The sequence below is a fragment of the Coregonus lavaretus genome (assembly GCF_964263955.1).
Source record: "Coregonus lavaretus genome assembly, chromosome: 27".
Lineage (NCBI taxonomy): Eukaryota > Metazoa > Chordata > Actinopteri > Salmoniformes > Salmonidae > Coregonus > Coregonus lavaretus.
Window position 1 is genome coordinate 7,628,498 of NC_140014.1, and position 20,538 is coordinate 7,649,035.

General features: G+C 44.6%; 1 protein-coding gene across 1 annotated transcript in view; it reads right to left on the minus strand.

Annotated features, from left to right (window-relative positions):
• fancm (FA complementation group M) overlaps positions 1 to 20,538 on the minus strand; it is a 106,026-nt gene that overhangs the window by 18,303 nt on the left and 67,185 nt on the right. The window contains exons 14-17 of the mRNA XM_084144242.1: positions 5,739 to 7,617; positions 5,422 to 5,519; positions 739 to 810; positions 385 to 510 (exon numbers count right to left, since the gene is read on the minus strand). Coding sequence (XP_084000368.1) covers positions 385 to 510; positions 739 to 810; positions 5,422 to 5,519; positions 5,739 to 7,617 — 2,175 coding nt within the window. The remainder of the gene's footprint in view (positions 1 to 384; positions 511 to 738; positions 811 to 5,421; positions 5,520 to 5,738; positions 7,618 to 20,538) is intronic.

A 20,538-nucleotide genomic window follows, 5' to 3' on the forward strand; every position in this document is an offset into this window, starting at 1 on the left:
AGGGTGGCTATTTGAAGAATCTCAAATATAAAATACATTATGATTTGTTTAACACTTTTTTGGTTACTACATGATTCCATATGTGTTATTTGATAGTATTGATGTCTTCACTATAATTCTACTATGTAGAAAATAGTTTAAAAAAGAAAGAAAAACCCTTGAATGAGTAGGTCTTCTAAAACGTTCGACCGGTAGTGTATGACCAACAAAAATGTGTCTTCTGCTTTATCCCAAACCCTCCAAAAGACACAGACAGAGGTTGGAGAGGTTGGAGCAATTCGTCAACAAACAGAGAAGGTAGTTGAACAACAACAGACACTTAAAATGACCTGGGCTACTGGCCACCACTTCTCATATGTGAGAAGTATTTGACCCCTGACTGACCTTAGCTTTCCCATGCGATGCTGATGGTTTCACAGCCACAGGTGGGGGCACTCTTAGCTGTCGAATAGACGTATTCTGGAAGTCATCGTCAGACATTGCCTCCACCTCCCCCTGGCTCTCATCTGACTGGAACAGAGGTTTGGAAGACATGGTCAAAGCCATATTAACTTTATTATGATGGTCAGAAGAAAAGTGTTCAACAGTCATTGTAATCCACAAGTATTTATGTGATGCTACCTTGTACTGAAGTAAGTAAAATATAATTGAGATGAAGAGAACCATACACACAAGCTGCTAGAACTGACAAGTTTGATAATGATACTTTAGTGATAGCGGTTACAGTAATTATCTTACAATGCATGCCACTACATGCTTTGACTTCCTGGTCACTTGTACAGGAGAATCCACATCACTGAGGAGCATTGCCTGGGAGAGGAAATATAACAAAGAATGGATGAACAGAATTATAGTCCTCATTTGAATATATTTTTAACTTGGGTACCACAAGGGATGATCTCTCAAACAAAAAACTTTTTTTCAGACACTTTTGCATTTGTATCATTGGTATTCTACATAAGATGCAAAGTGTAAATCTTTAGTTAGAAGCCCACGAGACTATTCTGACCCACTTATGCTTTCCCCAGGCTTTCATTATCTCTGGCAAGGCCATGTATGCAACTGTGTGGTGAATAGTCTTGTATTGTCAAAACCTGAGTTGTCTCAGAGAAAACAGATGCTTTCCTAAAAGAGGCCAGTCTGAATGGGAAATTAAAACAAAATAGATCTTCTATGAGCAGTCTGCGAGCCTGTTGCCATGCCGACAACAGAGAGCTATGAAACAGACTATGCTTCAAGTCTTACATAGAGAAGTGAGTTATATCAGACCTCTCAACTCAGTATGGTATCATTACAATTATATTGAGCACTTCTTAAATTGGGCATATATTGTCTACAGCCATGGCAAATAAAGCATGGAAAATATAAGAAGACAGGAATTAGATATGGTAGGTTATAAAATAGAAATGGATGATTGTAAGTTTTGATGGTAGTGCAAATCAATGCATGGACACTGCCCAAAAATATAAACGCAACATCAAATCAAATGATATGTCACATGTGCCGAATACAACAGGTGTAGACCTTAACGTGAAATGCTTACTTACAAGCCCTTAACCAACAATGCAGTTCAAGAAATATAGTTAAGAAAATATTTACTAAATAACTAAAAGTACAACATTTAATTAAAAGTAACACAATAAAATAACAATAACGAGGCTATATCTGGGTGGCCATTTTATTAATTGTTCAGCAGTCTTATGGCTTGTGGGTAGAAGCTGTTAAGGAGCCTTTTAGGCCTAGACTTGGCGCTCTGGCACCGCTTGTCGGAGAGAACAGTCTATGACTTGGGTGACTGGAGTCTTTGACAATCTTTTGGGCCTTCCTCTGACACCGCCTAGTATATAGGTCCTGGATGGCAGGAAGCTTGGCCCCAGTGATGTACTGGGCCGTACGCACTACCCTCTGTAGCGCCTTATGGTCGGATGCCGAGCAGTTGCCATACCAGGCTGTGATGCAACCGGTCAGGATGCTTTTGAATGTGCAGCTGTAGAACATTTTAAGAATCTGGGGACCCATGCCAAATCTTTTCAGTCTCCTGAGGGGGAATAGGCTTTGTCGTGCCCTCTTCACGACTGTCTTGGTGTGTTTGGACCATGATAGTTTGTTGGTAATGTGGACACGAAGGAACTTTAAGCTCTCAACCTGATCCACTACAGCCCCATCGATGTTAATGGGGGCCTGTTTGGCCCTCCTTTTCCTGTAGTCCACGATCAGCTCCTTTGTCTTGCTCACATTGATGGAGAGGTTATTGTCCTGGCACCTCCTCCCTATAGGCTGTCTCATCGTTGTCGGTGATCAGGCCTACCACTGTTGTGTCATCAGCAAACTTAATGATGGTGTTAGAGTCGTGCTTGGCCACGCAGTCGTGGGTGAACAGGGACTACAGGAGGGGACTAAGCACGCACCCCTGAGGGGCCCCAGTGTTGAGGATCAGCGTGTCAGATGTGTTGTTGTCTACCCTTACCACCTGGGGGCGGCCCGTCAGGAAGTCCAGGATCCAGTTGCAGAGGGAGGTGTTTAGTCCAGCTGATGCTTTCATGCATGGTTCAGTGTTGCTTGCCTCGAAGTGAGCATAGAAGGCATTTAGCTCGTCTGGTAGGCTCGCGTCATTGGGCAGCTCGCGGCTGGGTTTCCCTTTGTAGTCCGTAATAGTTTGCAAGCCCTGCCACATCCAACGAGCATCAGAGCCGGTGTAGTAGGACTCAATCTTAGTCCTGTATTGACGCTTTGCCTGATTGATCGTTCGTCTGAGGGCATAGCGGGATTTTTTATAAGCGTCCGGATTAGTGTCCCGCTCCTTGAAAGCGGCAGCTCTAGCCTTTAGCTCGGTGTGGATGTTGCCTGAAATCCATGGCTTCTGGATTGGATATGTACGTACGGTCACTGTGGGGACAACGTCATCGATGCACTTATTGATGAAGCCAGTGACTGAGGTGGTATACTCCTCAATGCCATTGGATGAATCCCAGAACATATTCCAGTCTGTGCTAGCAAAACAGTCCTGTAGCTGTATTGAGCGAGTCACTGGTACTTCCTGCTTTAGTTTTTGCTTCTAAGCAGGAACCAGGAGGATAGAATTATGGTCAGATTTGCCAAATGGAGGGCGAGGGAGAGCTTTGAATTCGTCTCTGTGTGTGGAGTAAAGGTGGTCTAGAGTTTTGCTGGTAGAGAAATGAGGTAAAACGGATTCAAGTTTGCCTGCATTAAAGTCCCCGGCCACTAGGAGCGCCGCTTCTGGATGAGCATTTCTTGTTTGCTTATGGCCTTATACAGCTCGTTGAGTGCGGTCTTAGTGCCAGCATCGGTTTGTGGTGGTAAATAGACAGCTACGAATAATATAGATGAGAACTCCCTTGGTAGATAGAGTATCTCATGATAAGCTGTAGACCACACTACCTCAGGCGAGCAATACCTCGAGACTTCTTTAATATTAGACATCGCGTACCAGCTGTTATTGACAAATAGACACACACCTCGCCCCTCGTCTTACCAGACGTAGTTGCTCTGTCGTGCCGATGCACGTAAAACCCAGCCAGCTCTATATTATCCGTGTTGTCGTTCAGCCACAACTTGGTGAAACATAAGATATTATAGTTCTTAATGTCCCGTTGGTAGGATAGTCTTGATCGTAGCTCATCCAGTTTATTTTCCAGTGATTGCACGTTGGCCAATAGGACGGATGGTAGTGGCGGTTTTCCCCAATCGCCAACGAATTCTCACAAGGCACCCCGACGTCCACCCCCTGTATCTCTGTCTTTTCTTCACGCGAATGACGGGGATTTGGGCCTGGTCTCGGGGAAGCAGTATCTCCTTCGCGTCAGACTCATTAAAGAAAAAATCTTCGTCCTGTTCGAGGTGAGTAATCGCTGTTCTGATGTCCAGAAGCTCTTTTTGGTCATAAGAGACGGTAGCAGCAACATTATGTACAAAATAAGTTACAAACAATGCGAAAAAACTAACTAAATAGCACAGTTGGCTAGGAGCCCGTAAAACAGCAGCCATCCCCTCCGGCGCCATTACAATATGCAACAATTTCAAAGATTTTACTGAGTTACAGTTCAAATAAGGAAATCAGGCCCTAATCTATGCATTTCACATGAATGGAAATACAGATATGCATCTGTTCGTCACAGATACCTTTTTAAAAAAGTAGGGGCGTGGATCAGAAAAACAGTCAGTATCTGCTGTGACCACATGCAGAGTGACACATTTCCTTTGCATAGAGTTGATCAGGCTGTTTATTGTGGCCTGTGGAATGTTGTCCCACTCCTCTTCAATGGCTGTGCGAAGTTGCTGGATATTGGCGGGAAATGGATCACGCTGTGTTACACGTCGACCCACAGCATCCCAAACATGCTCAATGGGTGACATGTCTGGTGAGTATGCAGGCCATGGAAGAACTGGGATATTTTCAGCTTCCAGGAATTGTGTACAGATCCTTGTGACATGGGGCCCGTGCATTATCATGCTGAAACATGAGGTGATGGCAGTGGATGACTAGCACAAGATGGGCCTCAGGATCTCCTCACGGTATCTCTGTGCATTCAAATTGCCATCGATAAAATGCATGTGTTCGTTGTCAGTAGCTTATGCCTGCCCATATCATAACCCCACCACCACCACGGGGCACTCTATTCACAACATTGACATCAGCAAACCGCTAGCCCACATGACGCCATACACACTTGTCTGTTATCTGCCCGGTACAGTTGAAACCCGGGATTCATCCGTGAAGAGCACACTTCTCTAGTGTGCCATCAAAGGTGAAAATTTACCCACTGAAGTCGGTTACGACGCAGAACTGCAGTCAGGTCATGACCCTGGTGAGGACGACGAGCACGCAGATGAGCTTCCCTGAGAGCTGTCCAGGTGGCTGGTCTCAGGCGATCCCGCAGGTGAAGAAGCCAGATGTGGAGGTCCTGGGCTGACGTGGTTACACGTGGTCTGCGGTTGTGAGGCCGGTTGGACGTACTGCCAAATTCTCTAAAACAGTAAGCATGCCAAATGCACAAGGTGCACCTGTGTAATGATCATGCTGTTTAATCCGCTTCTTGATATGCCACACCTGTCAGGAGGATGGATTATCTTGGCACAGGAGAACTGCTCACTAACAGAGATGTAAACACATTTGGGAACAACATTTGCGAGAAATAAGCTTTTTACGCATATAGAACATTACTGGGCTCTTTTATTTCAGCTCATGAAACATGGGACCAACACTTTACATGTTGTGTTTATATTTTTGTTCAGTATACATCAGTTAGAAAATAAACATTAACACCATGACATGACTAGAATTAGAGACCTAGTGCAGGTAGCAGTTTGCCAGACCTACATTTGGTGGTTATGTTTGACAGAATGAAGATGGATAACTGAAGGCTTACTATATCGTTGAAAAAGTAGGTAATTGGGACTCACCACTGGAGAAGACAAGGGGTTGGCATTGACCTGATGATGGCCCCGCTTACGGGTGATAACCTCCTCCTCACTGTCACTGGTGCACATGCCTGAAGAGCCTACCCACTCACAGGCAAAAATAGTCAACGCAAAGCAGTACCAATCTGACCTATCGCTCAGTCTGTGCTACCTTGATGAGATGTGTAGGTCAGATTGTCAGAACAACTGCTAATTTCTCGACCAGGTATACATATTAACAAGGTGGTTTAGATTTTTGTGAATGGGAAACTAGGGGACACATTGACATCAAGCACATGTGATAGTTGGAGTGAACTAACCTGGATGAGGGGGGTCCAAGATGTATATGTGAGACAAACTGTGTCCCATCTCGATTGAACCATTTCCTGGGGGCCCCGCCTGAGCTTTGGGAGTCCAGGCATTCTGTAAGGCCCCCTGGCGTTTCCTCTTTAAGAATGAGAACGAAGTGGATGGGGTGGTGGAAGGACCAGGCAGGAGAGCTCGTCTCGGTCCTAATGTGAGGATTGGTGAGAACAGAGCTCCGCTCTTGGAGGTCAGAGGCGAAGCCAGAGCAGAAGTGTCTGCCCTCTTCCCTCCCGGACAGGCTGCCAAGGGTGTGGACATGCTCTTCCCATGGAATCTAAAGGGGGGAGTGGACGAGCCAGAGCTTTTCGGCCCATTCCCTGAGGAGGGAGGAGGTGCTTCCTGCTTTTTGGGCCTAGGGGGTGAAGGTTCGGAGGGGACAGGAGCAGGAGCAGCCTCTGAGACCCCTTCCTCCTCCTCCCAGCTCAGGTCAAAGTTGACAGAGAAGAAATCCTGAGAACAGTCAAAGTTCTCAATGTCCTGAGCAGGCTCCTGCTGTGCTACAGGAGAAGCATGGCTACGGCTAGGTTTGACCTGATCCGCCATCTTTGTTTCTGTCACACTTTTACTTGACCCTATTGACTCTTCCCTCTCCGGAGCCTTCAGGGGGCTAGGTGTTCGGATACTGACGTTCTCTGGCGTAGGGATGTCTGGGATGGTCATCTGGAGGAAGGCATCGTCATCTCCAAACAGGTCCATGCTCTCGTCCAGGCTGGTTTTAGAGTGCTGGGCTTTAGGCTGAGTGGGATGACATGGTGTTTCGAAGTCTGCTTTGTCATCCATATCATCATCCATCATGTCATTGCCGTCATCCTCGAAAACCTCATCCCAGCTAGGGCTGCCAATGGCACTTTCCCTACCCATGCTGTCTGCTAGCACAGTAATGGGTGAAGAAGGGGAGTGCTGCTGATGAGGTGGTTCGCAATGGCTTTCACAGTCTGGAGAACCAATGTCTAAATCAACATTGGGAGATTGAGAAGCAGAATCGGCAAAGTCCTCATCCACTTCCAGGGAGAAATTAACCTGGAATGGGTGACCCTCATTCAGCAGTTCATCCAGAGGTTCAACCGGAAGTGTATGTGAACGGTCCTTGGTGTTGAAGGGGGTGGGCCCAGGGTCAAACTGAGGGCTGTCCAGGTCAAAGTGCAAAGCTGGAGGTGACCTAGACAGAAGCTCTGTCACGTTGACTTGAATGACCCTCAAGCTCTCTAACCTCTGTCTCAGGGGCTGCAACTTGGGGACAGCATTGCCCCATTTGGGCAAGTAAAACAAAGCCTCCAGTTCAGAGTCTTCATCTGACTTGGGTTCACGGTCTGCAATTGAGGTCAACTGATTGAGGTCAATCTGTTCTATAGCAGCAATGCAGTTCACTGATTCGCTGACCAAATCCCTTGGAGAATTGACCTCTGAACTTTCACTCTCGTTGTCGAGCATGATACAGTCAAAATCCATGTCCATGATTGGCTGGTCACCGGTGGAGGGGAGTGGCCAGGGGCCTGGGTGATCTCTGAGGTCATGAGTCACCTCTGTGCGACATTCTGAAGAGACTCTGTCCTTTATCAGGGTCCATGGAGAGACTAAGGTCGTCTCTGCTTTAGAAACGCTCTCCGTCAGCACTTCCTTTTCGAGTTCGACACGGTCTAGGTCAGCTGAGGAAAGGCAGGAAGTCCTCTGCTTGTGGCTCAGGCTGGCCGTTTTGGTTCTGGCTTTTGTCATTTTGCCCTCTTTCTGCTTCATTCCTTTGGTGGACTTTTCCTGCTGTGCTTCCTCCGTGAGGCCGACGACGTCTGCTTTGTGGAGGTGGGGCAGCAGCTCCAACTCATATCTGCTTTCACCCTGTCAGATAAAACAAACAATGAATCAAACTACCAAGCTTTTTTCTTATTTCTTAAAAAAAAGGTTTGGTCGAAGTCTGGCAAACTTCTTCAGATGTTGCACAAGCTATTGTATCATAACGCAAGTTACAGATCTAATACCTCCTTGGTACGACACACGGAGTTCACTGCTTATATAAACAACAAGACATTTGACACAGTGCCTTGAGAAAGTATTCATACCCCTTGACTTTTGTTGTGTTACAGCCTGAATTCAAATATACACACATCTACACACAATACCCCATAATGACAAAGTGAAAACATGTTATCAATATTCAGTAGGCTACGTCTTCATTCAGCGGATATGAGAAGTAGCATTAGGTTTGATGCTTGTATGTTGTGTACAGTGCCTTCAGAAAGTATTCATACCCCTTGACTTATTCCACATTGTTGTGACGGCCTGAATTCAAAATGTATTAAATATATTTTTTTTTCACCCATCTACACACAATACCCCATAATGACAAAGTGAAAACATGTTTTTAGAAATTTTTGCAAATGTATTGAAATATCTCATTTACATAAATATTCACAATACTTTGTAGAAGCACCTTTGGCAGCGTTTACAGCTGTGAGTCTTTCTGGTTAAGTCTCAGAGCTTTGCACACCTGGATTGTGCAAAATTACATTTACATTTACGTCATTTAGCAGACGCTCTTATCCAGAGCGACTTTCAAAATGTCCCATTATACTTTTCAAAATTCTTCAAGCTCTGTCAAATTGGTTGTTGATCATTGCTAGACAACCATTTTCAGGTCTTGCCATATATTTTCAAGTAGATTTAAGTCAAAACTGTAACTCCGCCACTCAGGAAAATTCACTATCTTCTTGGTAAGCAACTCCAGCATAGATTTGGCTTTGTGTTTTAGGTTAATTGATCTCCCAGAGTCTGGTGGAAAGCAGACTGAACCAGGTTTTCCTCTAGGATTTTGCCTGTGCTTAGCTCCATTCAGTTTATTTTTTTATCCTGAAAAACTCCCCAGTCCTTAACAATTACAAGCATACCCATAACATGATGCAGCCACCACTATGCTTGAAAATATGGAAAGTGATACTCAGTAATGCGTTGTACTGGATTTTCCCCAAACATAACACTTTGTATTCAGGACAAAAAGTAAATTGCTTTGCCAATTATTTTGCAGTATTGGTTTAGTGCCTTGTTGCAAACAGGATACATGTTTTTTTCACTCTATCAATTAGGTTAGTATAGTGGAGTAACTACAATGTTGTTGATCCATCCTCCGTTTTCTCCTATCACAGCAATTAAACTCTGTAACTGTTTTAAAGTCACCACTGGCCTCATGGTGAAATTACTGAGCGGTTTCCTTCCTCTCCAGCAACTGAGTTAGGAAGGACGCCTGTATCTTTATAGTGACTGGATGTATTGATACACCATCCAAAGTGTAATTAGTAACTTCACCATGCTCAAAGGGATATTCAATGTCTGCTATTTTTACCCATCTACCAATAGGTGCCCTTCGCTGTGAGACATTGGAAAACCTCCCTGGTCTTAGTGTTTGAATCTGCTCAACTGAGGGACCTTACTGATAATTGTATGTGTGGGGTACAGAGATGAGGTAGTCATTAAAAAATCATGTTAAACACAATTATTGCACACAGAGTGAGTCCATGCAACTTATTATGTGACTTGTTAAGAACATTTTTACTCCTGAACTTATTTTGGCTTTTCATAACAAAAGGGGTTGAATACTTATTGACTGAAGACATTTCAGCTATTTAATTTTAATCAATTTGTAAAAATGTCAAAAAACATAATTCCACTTGGACATTATGGGATATTGTGTGTAAGCCATTGACCAAAAATATATATTTTAACTATTTTAAATTCGGGCTGTAACGCAACAAAATGTGGAAAAAGTCAAGGGGTGTGAATACTTTCTGAAGGCACTGTATCTGACCTGCAAGTGATGCAGACACAGTGGACTAGTGGATTAGCGGGGGCGCAAAATAACTCGACGCTGGAAGCTGAGGTGTAAGAGAAGAATTAGGATGGGGCTTAAAGTTATGCCGGCATTTCAGCGAGTGTGCGACCTAAGATGAAATCAAATTTAAAAATCACATTTTATTTGTCACATGCTATCATGTCTACTCATGCTCTACCCCTCCGGCGTTCGACGTCGCCGGTTTACTAACCACCGGTCCTGGCAACCTTTTATTACCTGCACCTCATTATCAAGCACACCTGGACCTTATCACTTCCCTGATTACTCCCCATATACAGTACCAGTCAAAAGTTTGGACACACCTACTCATTCAAGAGTTTTTCTTTATTTTTACTATTTTCTACATTGTAGAATAATAGTGAAGACATCAAAACTGTGAAATAACACATATGGAATCATGTTGTAACCAAAAAAGTGCAAAAAAATAAGAGATTCTTCAAATAGCCACCCTTTGCCTTGATGACAGCTTTAAACACGCTTGGCATTCTCTCAACCAGCTTCAATTGGAAGGCTTTTCCAACAGTCTTGAAGGAGTTCCCACAAATGCTGAGCACTTGTTGGCTGCTTTTCCCTCACTCGGAACTCCGACTCATCCCAAACCATCTCAATTGGGTTGAGGTCGAGGGATTGTGGAGGCCAGGTCATCTGATGCATCACTCTCCTTCTTGGTAAAATAGCCCTTACACAGCCTGGAGGTGTGTTGGGTCATTGTCCTGTTGAAAAACAAATTATAGTCCCACTAAGCCCAAATCAGATGGGATGGCGTATCGCTGCAGAATGCTGTGGTAGCCATGCTGGTTAAGTGTGCCTTGAATTCAAAATAAATCACAGACAGTGTCACCAGCAAAGCACCCCCGCACCATAACACCTCCTTCTCCATTCTTTACGGTGGGACTACACATGTGGAGATCATCCGTTCACCCACACCGCGTCTCACAAAGACACAGCGGTTGGAACCAAAAATCTCCAAAGGACACATTTCCACCGGTATAATGTCCATTGCTCATGTTTCTTGGCCAAAGCAGGTCTCTTCTTCTTGTTGGTTTCCTTTAGTAGTAGTTTCTTTGCAGCAATTCGACCATGAAGGCCTGATTCACACAGTCTCCTATGAACAGTTGATGTTGAGATGTGTCTGTGACTTGAACTCTGTGAAGCATTTATTTGGGCTGAAATTTCTGAGGCTGGTAACTCGAACTTATACTCTGAAGCAGAGGTAACTCTGGGTCTTCCTTTCCTGTGGCAGTCCTCATGAGAGCCAGTTTCATCATAGCGCTTGATGGTTCAAAGTTCATGACATTTTCCGTATTGACTGCCCTTCATGTCAAGAAAAACCCTCACAAACTTTTACAGATGCACAATTGAGAGCATCCTGTCGGGCTGTATCACCGCCTGGTACGGCAACTGCACTGCCCGCAACCGCAAGGCTCTCCAGAGGGTGGTGCGGTCTGCACAATGCATTACCGTGGGCAAACTACCTGCTCTCCAGGACACCTACAGCACCTGATGTCACAGAAAGGCCAAAAAGATCATCAAAGACATCAACCACCCGAGCCACTGCCTGTTCACCCCGCTATCATCCAGAAGGTGAGGTCAATACAGGTGCATCAAAGCTTGCGCCAAGACACTGAAAAACAGCTTCTATCTCAAGGCCATCAGACTGTTAAACAGCCATCAGTAGCACATTAGAGGCTGCTGCCTATACAGCGAGGGAAAAAAGTATTTGATCCCCTGCTGATTTTGTACGTTTGCCCACTGACAAAGACATGATCAGTCTATAATTTTAATGGTAGGTTTATTTGAACAGTGAGAGACAGAATAACAACAAAAAAATCCAGAAAAATGCATGTCAAAAATGTTATAAATTGATTCGCATTTTAATGAGGGAAATAAGAATTTGGTACATGGCGCTCCGGTACCGCTTGCCGTGCGGTAGTAGAGAGAACAGTCTATGACTAGGGTGGCTGGAGTCTTTGACAATTTTGAGGGCCTTCCTCTGACACCGCCTGGTATAGAGGTCCTGGATGGCAGGAAGCTTGGCCCCAGTGATGTACTGGGCCGTACGCACTACCCTCTGTAGTGCCTTGCGGTCGGAGGCCGAGCAGTTGCCATACCAGGCGGTGATGCAACCAGTCAGGATGCTCTCGATGGTGCAGCTGTAGAACTTTTTGAGGATCTGAGGACCCATGCCAAATCTTTTCAGGTCTCCTGAGGGGGAATAGGCTTTGTCGTGCCCTCTTCACGACTGTCTTGGTGTGTTTGGACCATGATAGTTCGTTGGTGATGTGGACACCAAGGAACTTGAAGCTCTCAACCTGCTCCACTACAGCCCCGTCGATGAGAATGGGGACATGCTCAGTCCTCTTTATTTTCCTGTAGTCCACAATCATCTCCTTTGTCTTGGTCACGTTGAGGGAGAGGTTGTTATCCTGGCACCACACGGCCAGGTGTCTGACCTCCTCCCTATAGACTGTCTCATCGTTGTCGGTGATCAGGCCTACCACTGTTGTGTCGTCGGCAAACTTAATGATGGTGTTGGAGTCGTGCCTTGCCATGCAGTCATGGGTGAACAGGGAGTACAGGAGGGGACTGAGCACGCACCCCTGAGGGGCCCCCGTGTTGAGGATCAGTGTGGCAGATGTGTTGTTACCTACCCTTACCACCTGGGGGCGGCCTGTCAGGAAGTCCAGGATCCAGTTGCAGAGGGAGGTGTTTAGTCCCAGGATCCTTAGCTTAGTGATGGGCTTTGAGGGCACTATGGTGTTGAACGCTGAGCTGTAGTCAATGAATAGCATTCTCACGTAGGTGTTCCTCTTGTCCAGGTGGGAAAGGGCAGTGTGGAGTGCAATAGAGATTGCATCATCTGAGGATCTGTTGGGGCGGTATGCAAATTGAGTGGGTCTAGGGCAGGGGTGTCAAACTCATTCCATGGAGGGCCTAGTGTCTGCAGGTTTTTGGTTTTTCCTTTCAATTAAGCCCAAGACAACCAGGTGAGGGGAGTTCCTTCCTAATTAGTGACCTTAATTCATCAATCAAGTACAAGAGAGGAGTGAAAACCTGCAGACACTCGGCCCTCCGGGGAATGAGCTTGACACCTGTGGTCTAGGGTTTCTGGGATAATGCTGTTGATGTGAGCCATGACCAGCCTTTCAAAGCACTTCATGGCTACAGACGTCAGTGCTACGGGTCGGTAGTCATTTAGGCAGGTTATCTTAGTGTCCTTGGGCACGGGGACTATGGTGGTCTGCTTGAAACATGTTGGTATTACAGACTCAGTCAGGGACATGTTGAAAATGTTGGTGAAGACACTTGCCAGTTGGTCAGCACATGCTCGGAGTACAAGTCCTGGTAATCCGTCTGGCTCTGCGGCCTTGTGAATGTTGACCTGCTTAAAAGTCTTACTCACATCGGCTACGGAGAGCGTGATCACATAGTCATCCGGAACAGCTGGTGCTCTCATGCATGTTTCAGTGTTGCTTGCCTCGAAGCGAGCATAGAAGTGGTTTAGCTCGTCTGGTAGGCTTGTGTCACTGGGCAGCTCGCGGCTGTGCTTCCCTTTGTAGTCTGTAATAGTTTTCAAGCCTTGCCACATCCGACGAGCGTCAGAGCCGGTGTCGTACGATTCAATCTTAGTCCTGTATTGACTCTTTGCCTGTTTGATGGTTTGTCGGAGGGCATAGCGGGATTTCTTATAAGCGTCCGGGTTAGAGTCCCGCTCCTTGAAAGCGGCAGCTCTAGCCTTTAGCTCAGTGCGGATGTTGCCTGTAATCCATGGCTTCTGGTTGGGGTATGTACGTACGGTCACTGTGGGGACGACGTCATCGATGCACTTATTGATGAAGCCAGTGACTGATGTGGTGTACTCCTCAATGCTATCTAAAGAATCCCGGAACATGCTCCAGTCTGTGCTAGCAAAACAGTCCTGTAGCTTAGCATCTGCGTCATCTGACCACTTTTTTATTAACCAAGTCACTGGTGCTTCCTGCTTTAGTTTTTGCTTATAAGCAGGAATCAGGAGGATAGAGTAATGGTCAGCTTTGTATGTGTCTCTGCATTTAAGTTTCCCTGCATTAAAGTCCCCAGCCACTAGGAGCGCTGCCTCTGGATGAGCATTTTCATGTTTAGTTATGGCCTTATACAGCTCATTGAGTGCAATCTTAATGCCAGCATTGGTTTGTGGTGGTAAATAGACAGCTATGAAAAATATAAATGAAAACTCTCTTGGTAAATAGTGTGGTCTACAGCTTATCATAAGATACTCTACCTCAGGCAAGCAAAACCTCGAGACTTCCTTAGTATTTGATTTTGTGCACCAGCTGTTGTTTACAAATATCCACAGACCGCCACCCCTTGTCTTACCGGAGTCAGCCGTTCTATCCTGCCGATATAGCGTATAGCCCGCTAGCTGTATGTTGTCCATGTCGTCGTTCAGCCACAACTTGGTGAAACATAAGATATTACAGTTTTTAATATCCCGTTGGTAGGATAATCGTAAACTTAGGTCATCTAATTTATTTTCAAATGATTGAAGATTGGCTAATAGGATTGATGGAAGAGGCAGTTTACTCGCTCGCCGTCGGATCCTTACAAGGCACCCCGACCTACGTCGACGATATCTCAGTCTCTTTTTCCTGTGAATGACAGGGATTTGGGCCTTGTCGGGTGTCTGTAGGAAATCCTTCGCGTCCGACTCGTTGAAGAAAAAATCTTCGTCCAATACGAGGTGAGTAATCGCTGTCCTGATATCCAGAAGCTCTTTTTGGTTATAAGAGACGATGGCAGAAACATTATGTACAAAATACATTACAAATAACGCAAAAAAACACACTTAATAGTACAATTGGTTAGAGGGCTGTAAAACGGCAGTCATCTTCTCCCGCGCCATCAATGCCGCTTTGACATCGCTTGTCCATATATGTATATATTCTTAATGAATTCCTTACTTAGATTTGTGTGTATTGGGTATATTTTGTGAAATTGTTAGATATTACTTGTTAGATATTACTGCAGTGTCGGAGGTAGAAGCACAAGCATTTCGCTACACCCGCAATAACATCTGCTTAACACGTGTATGTGACCAATAAAATTTGATTGATTTCATTTGACTGTCGTTTCTCTTCGCTTATTTGAGCGGTTCTCGCCATAATATGGACTTGGTCTTTTACCAAATAGGGCTATCTTCTGTATACCCCCCTTACCTTGTCACAACACGACTGATTGTCTCAAACGCATTAAGGAGGAAAGAAATTCCACAAATTAACTTTTAAGAAGGCACACCTGTTAATTGAAATGCATTCCAGGTGACTACCTCATGAAGCTGGTTGAGAGAATGCCAAGAGTGTGCAAAGCTGTCATCAAGGCAAAGGGTGTCTATTTGAAGAATCTCAAATATATTTGGATTTGTTTAACACTTCTTTGGTTACTACATGATTCCATATGTGTTATTTCATAGTTTTGATGTCTTCACTATTATTCTACAATGTAAAAAAATTTAAAAATAAAGAAAAACCCTTGAATGAGTAAGTGTTCTAAAACTTTTGACTGGTAGTGTGTATATAGCACTTTGTTGTTATTTCCCATCAGGGATTATTGTCTCGGTTTCCATGTTCAGACGCATTCCTTGTTATTGTATCGTTACGTGTGAGTTAATATTAAACTCTCCAACTGCACCGGCTTCCTCACTCCCTGCGTCTACATCACAGAACAACGCCTCACCACATGGAAGCAGCAGTTGATCAAGGCATCTCCCTGATGGTCAGCCAACAGGGAGACCTATTCGCCAACACCACGACCAGCTGGCTCAACTGGGGGCGGCTATGGATGAGGTCCTCCGCGTTCTTCAACGTCTCGACGTTACTTCCCTCGGGCGGAGGATTCTCTCCTACGTGTCGACCCAGCATCCCAGCCCATCCAGCAGTCCGTCCAGGTCAGCGAGGTCCGTTTGTCCCTCCCGGACAAATACGATGGGACCATCAAAATGCTGTGGCTTCCTACTCCAGCTCCCTCTATTTCGCTCATCAGATGGGAGCCCCCACCACCGAGAGGTCTAAGGTTGCCATGGTTATTTCCCTGCTGACTGGACGGGCGTTGGAGTGGGCTACGGCCATCTGGGAGAGAGGAGGAGCTGGATTCGTATGAGGGGTTCATGGCTCTGTTCAGGGGGGTCTTCGACCATCCACCAAAGGGCAGAGATGGAGGTGAACGCTTACTCCACCTACGGCAGGAAGCTCCCAACGAACAGTTATTGTGCTGACATTGCTTCCAGAGACAATTTGGAACTCGGTAGGGAGTGTTACAACCGAGGACAGACTTCGCGGCTGAGCTGTTGTTGCTCCTAGACATTTCCACTTCACAATAACAGCATTTACAGATGATGGTGCCGTGTTGTAAATCACTGCGAGCTTCAGTAAGGCCATTCTACTGCCAATGTTTGTCTATGGAGATTGCATGGCGGTGTGCTCGATTTTATACACCTGTCAGCAACGGGTGTGGCTGAAATAGCCGAATCCACTAATTTGAAGGGGTGTCCACATACTTTTGTATATATAGTGTACCTCTCCAGCACACCTACTCAGGGAGTTAAACACAGTGAGGGTATAGATGGAGCTCAAAAGGGGAAGTAGCCTAGTTATGACTCATCGTAGATCGCGCCTCTTGGCAAACACATTTAATTATATTGACAGTTGTGAACCCACGCTAAGGGAGACAGAACGCGGCTGGGGTTAGAGAACACAACGTACAGGACATTTTAGTGTTTGTTAGATTGAGGCCGTGACACATTAGCCTTGTAAACCAGCCTGATCACTTTGCTCACGTCTGTTTCAATTGAAGTACACGGCTATAGACAAAGGGGCAATCTGCGGTTCAAACAACAACAAAACAGGCACCCCGCCAGTGCCACCACTGTTTTGGTAATCAGCTGAGTGATGGGGCTGGAAAAATGTACCCAACCTTAAATTTATAGACAGAGCTATGGATGCAAGGACTGACCATCCATGAGATCAAAATGATCATTTTTACCTTGTTTTGAGGCCCTATACTGTTTGTTTACAATAACATTGTTTACAAACAATGGAGTAAAACAATAATATTTTTCAGTTCTGGGTAAAACAGTTGAACTAACCTGATATTATATTATTATAAATTCAAGTTATATTCTTCAAGAATCATTAATTTAAAAGTCAAAAAATTGATGTAACAATCCCAGATTTCCCCTTTAAGGACTGATTAAATCATAACATAACTTCTTTGTTAGAATAAGTCAAACACAATTTCTTCCTGTACAGCAAGAAAGAATGTTTGACTGAAAAGAATCATGAAATGCAGTTTAGTTTGTTTCTGTTTCACACTTCAAAACTTTGTTTTGCTGAGGAAATTAACCTAATTGTGCATTCATGCAACACAATCAGACATTGTGTTTGACTGATTTAATAGCATCCTAAGCAATTGCACTGCTTATTTACAGAACGGGATAAAACAGAAAAAAACAAAGCTAAACTAATCCACTAAACTGTTTGTTTACAATTACTTTTAAGGGAGATTATATACAGGAATCTAAACAACAGAATCTAAATTTGTCCGACTTTTTCAGACGTCCAAAGTAGTATAATGTAAATATGAGTCCACATCACACGCCATCGGTTGTGTGGATCCAGCTACATGCCTTCACCCCAAATGCGTGGATTAGATAAACCCCGCAAATCTGGAAATTGCACGTTGCCTATCTTTTCCATTCGTTTTAGAGATTGTGGAATTTTGCTGGATCTACAAAACAGATGGTCTGAGACGTGGGCTCATCTTAACATCAAACTACTTTTGAGGTCTGAAAACATGTGATTTTTAAGTTTAATGTCACTTTAATGTCTTATTCCTATTTAACCCATATTTTACTTGTTAGCACTGCCTTGTTACATCAGATTTTGCACTGGTGCAAACGCATAGTCAAACTGATCCTTCATTTCCCTTTAAATTCAAAGTCCTACCTTAGAGATGACTCACCTATTCAAATATAAATGCCAATGTCAATGACAGACAGAAGCAGATGACGTGATAAAACACATTGCAAACATCTGAAACGCAATTATAATTTCAACACTGGCGAGAGAGCAATTGGGTCCTTGGATTGAATTCCCTTTTCCATGTACCAGACAATGTTCTTGGTCTTTCGCTCACAGACAATTAACCATTTGATCGAGTGAATGTCATTATTAGATTAACCACAAGCCAGTGTAAACTGGAACAGTAATACAGAACATTGGATCAACATTGGATCATTGGGTTCACAATTTACATGAGTGGTGCTGAGCTGCGAGTCCCAGGGGCCCACCTGCCCAGCCTAGTAAAGTGAAATGAAAACCCATCGGGAGTTCATCTCTTTCCATAGTGATATCCAAACCCCTCCGGTGTTCATTGGTAAGGGAAAACAAACCAAACACTGCTTGTTTGGAGTGGACAGACCCCTCTATGTTCATCACAGAGGCAACAGGGTGTCAGGCTCCCCATCTCTTCCACTCTAATCTTCCTAGCTCAGCCCATGTTCGTGCATATCTAGGTCACCCAGGGCTGGCCTACTTAGCGCTTCCTGGGCTTATAATTCGGAGAAACGTTACATAAGCGAGGGAGAGACAGCCTGTCTGCCTACCCTGGGTCTCTCTCTCTCCATCATAAAGGCAAACAAAAGGGGGGAGAAGGGAAAATGAAAAATGCAGCGTGGCTGCGTGTGTGCACCGACACACACAGAGAGAGGCCTTCAAATGAAAAGGGTAGCTTTTTATAAACAACAAACCTTTCCCTTTGACATTGGGTACTTTTTTTTGCATTGCCCCCGTCATTGGTTTTAAAGGTGAGGGCAGGAGAGGAGAGGAAAGCAACGCAGGTGAATGAACGAATGCAAAAGGCCTTTACGGTTTAGGCCATGTAACAAAGCCCTGGTTAATGTCATCGGCCCTCTGAATAAACGGAGTTAGTCAGCCTTAAAGAAAACAGCGGGGGGGGGGGGGGTACTGGAATGAGCTAAACAAACAACCAATCAATATGGCAGTCAAGCTACACTCCATTCAGAACATTTCCATTTCAAACTGTTGAAACAGCAGTTAATTGCGGCCTATTTACACAAGGCCTATTGTGTGGTTGTTTGCAAATAACACTTTGGTGAGATGGATGACAACAAATAGAGCTTCTACGTGCACCGAAAACATCCTTGTCTAGATTGATCTGTTCGGGATGTTGAGATTGTGATGGCGGTAACAAGCCTACAATACATGGGGGCCTATTTGTTGGCCCAAATATCTCCAACAAACAAGAGGAACCAACTGGCACAACGTCTTGTTAACCTGTGGTGGAGGAAACACTCCAAAAATAGCTTACTAGGATAAGGTGAGAACTAGACCACCTGTGGAAACAAACCTAAGGCTCTAAAGGGCTGTATATCAGCTATTGTCTGTGAATGAAAGGCAATTATTCAGCATTATGGTTCTCTCTGATGATCTTTTACAGTTATATAAATGATCCTTAGCATGGTGGTGATAGATGGATGATGATAATACATACAGTTGAAGTCGGAAGTTTACATACACCTTAGCCAAATATATTTAAACTCAGTTTTTCACAATTCCTGACATTTAATCCTAGTAAAAATGCCCTGTCTTAGGTCAGTTAGGATCACCACTTTATTTTAAGAATGTGAAATGTCAGAATAATAGTAGAGAGAATGATTTATTTCAGCGTTTATTTATTTCATCACATTCCCAGTAGGTCAGAAGTTTACATACACTCAATTAGTATTTGGTAGCATTGCCTTTAAATTGTTTAACTTCGGTCAAACGTTTTGGATAGCCTTCCACAAGCTTCCCACAATAAGTCGGGTGAATTTTGGCCCATTCCTCCTGACAGAGCTGGTGTAACTGAGTCAGGTTTGTAGGCCTCCTTGCTCACACACGCTTTTTCAGTTCTGCCCACACATTTTCTATAGGATTGAGGTCAGGGCTTTGTGATGGCTTTGCGATGCCACAACTTTGGAAGTATGCTTATGGTAACTGTCCATTTGGAAGACCCATTTGCGACCAAGCTTTAACTTCCTGACTGATGTCTTGAGATGTTGTTTCAATATATCCACATCATTTTCCTTCCTCATGATGCCATCTATTTTGTGAAGTGCACCAGTCCCTCCTGCAGCAAAGCACCCCCACAGCATGATGCTGCCACCCCCGTGCTTCACGGTTGGGATGGTGTTCTTCGGCTTGCAAGCCGCCCCCTTTTTCCTCCAAACATAACGATGGTCATTATGGCCAAACAGTTCTATTTTTGTTTCATCAGACCAGAGGACATTTCTCCAAAAAGTATGATCTTTGTCCCCATGTGCAGTTGCAAACCGTAGTCTGGCTTTTTTATGGCGGTTTTGGAGCAGTGGCTTCTTCCTTGCTGAGCGGCCTTTCAGGTTATGTCGATATAGAACTTGTTTTACTGTGGATATAGATACTTTTGTACCTCTTTCTTCCAGCATCTTCAAGGTCCTTTGCTGTTGTTCCTTTGCCATCTCTGTAGCACTCCACCAATCAGGCCTTTATGGTAGAGGGCAGAAGGAAGGCACTCCTCACTCAGTAAAAGGCACATGATAGCCTGCTTGGAGTTTACCAAAAGGCACTTAAAGACTCTCAGACCATGAGAAACAAGATTCTCTGGTCTGATGAAACCAAGATTGAACTCTTCGGCCTGAATGCCAAGCGTCACGTCTGGAAGAAACCTGGCACCATCCCTACGGTGAAGCATGGTTGTGGCAGCATCATGCTGTGGGGATGTTTTTTAGCGGCAGGGACTGGTAGACTAGTCAGGATTGCGGGAAAGATGATCCTTGATGAAAACCTGCTCCAGAGCACTCAGGACCTCAGACTGGGGCGAAGGTTCACCTTCAAAAAGGACAA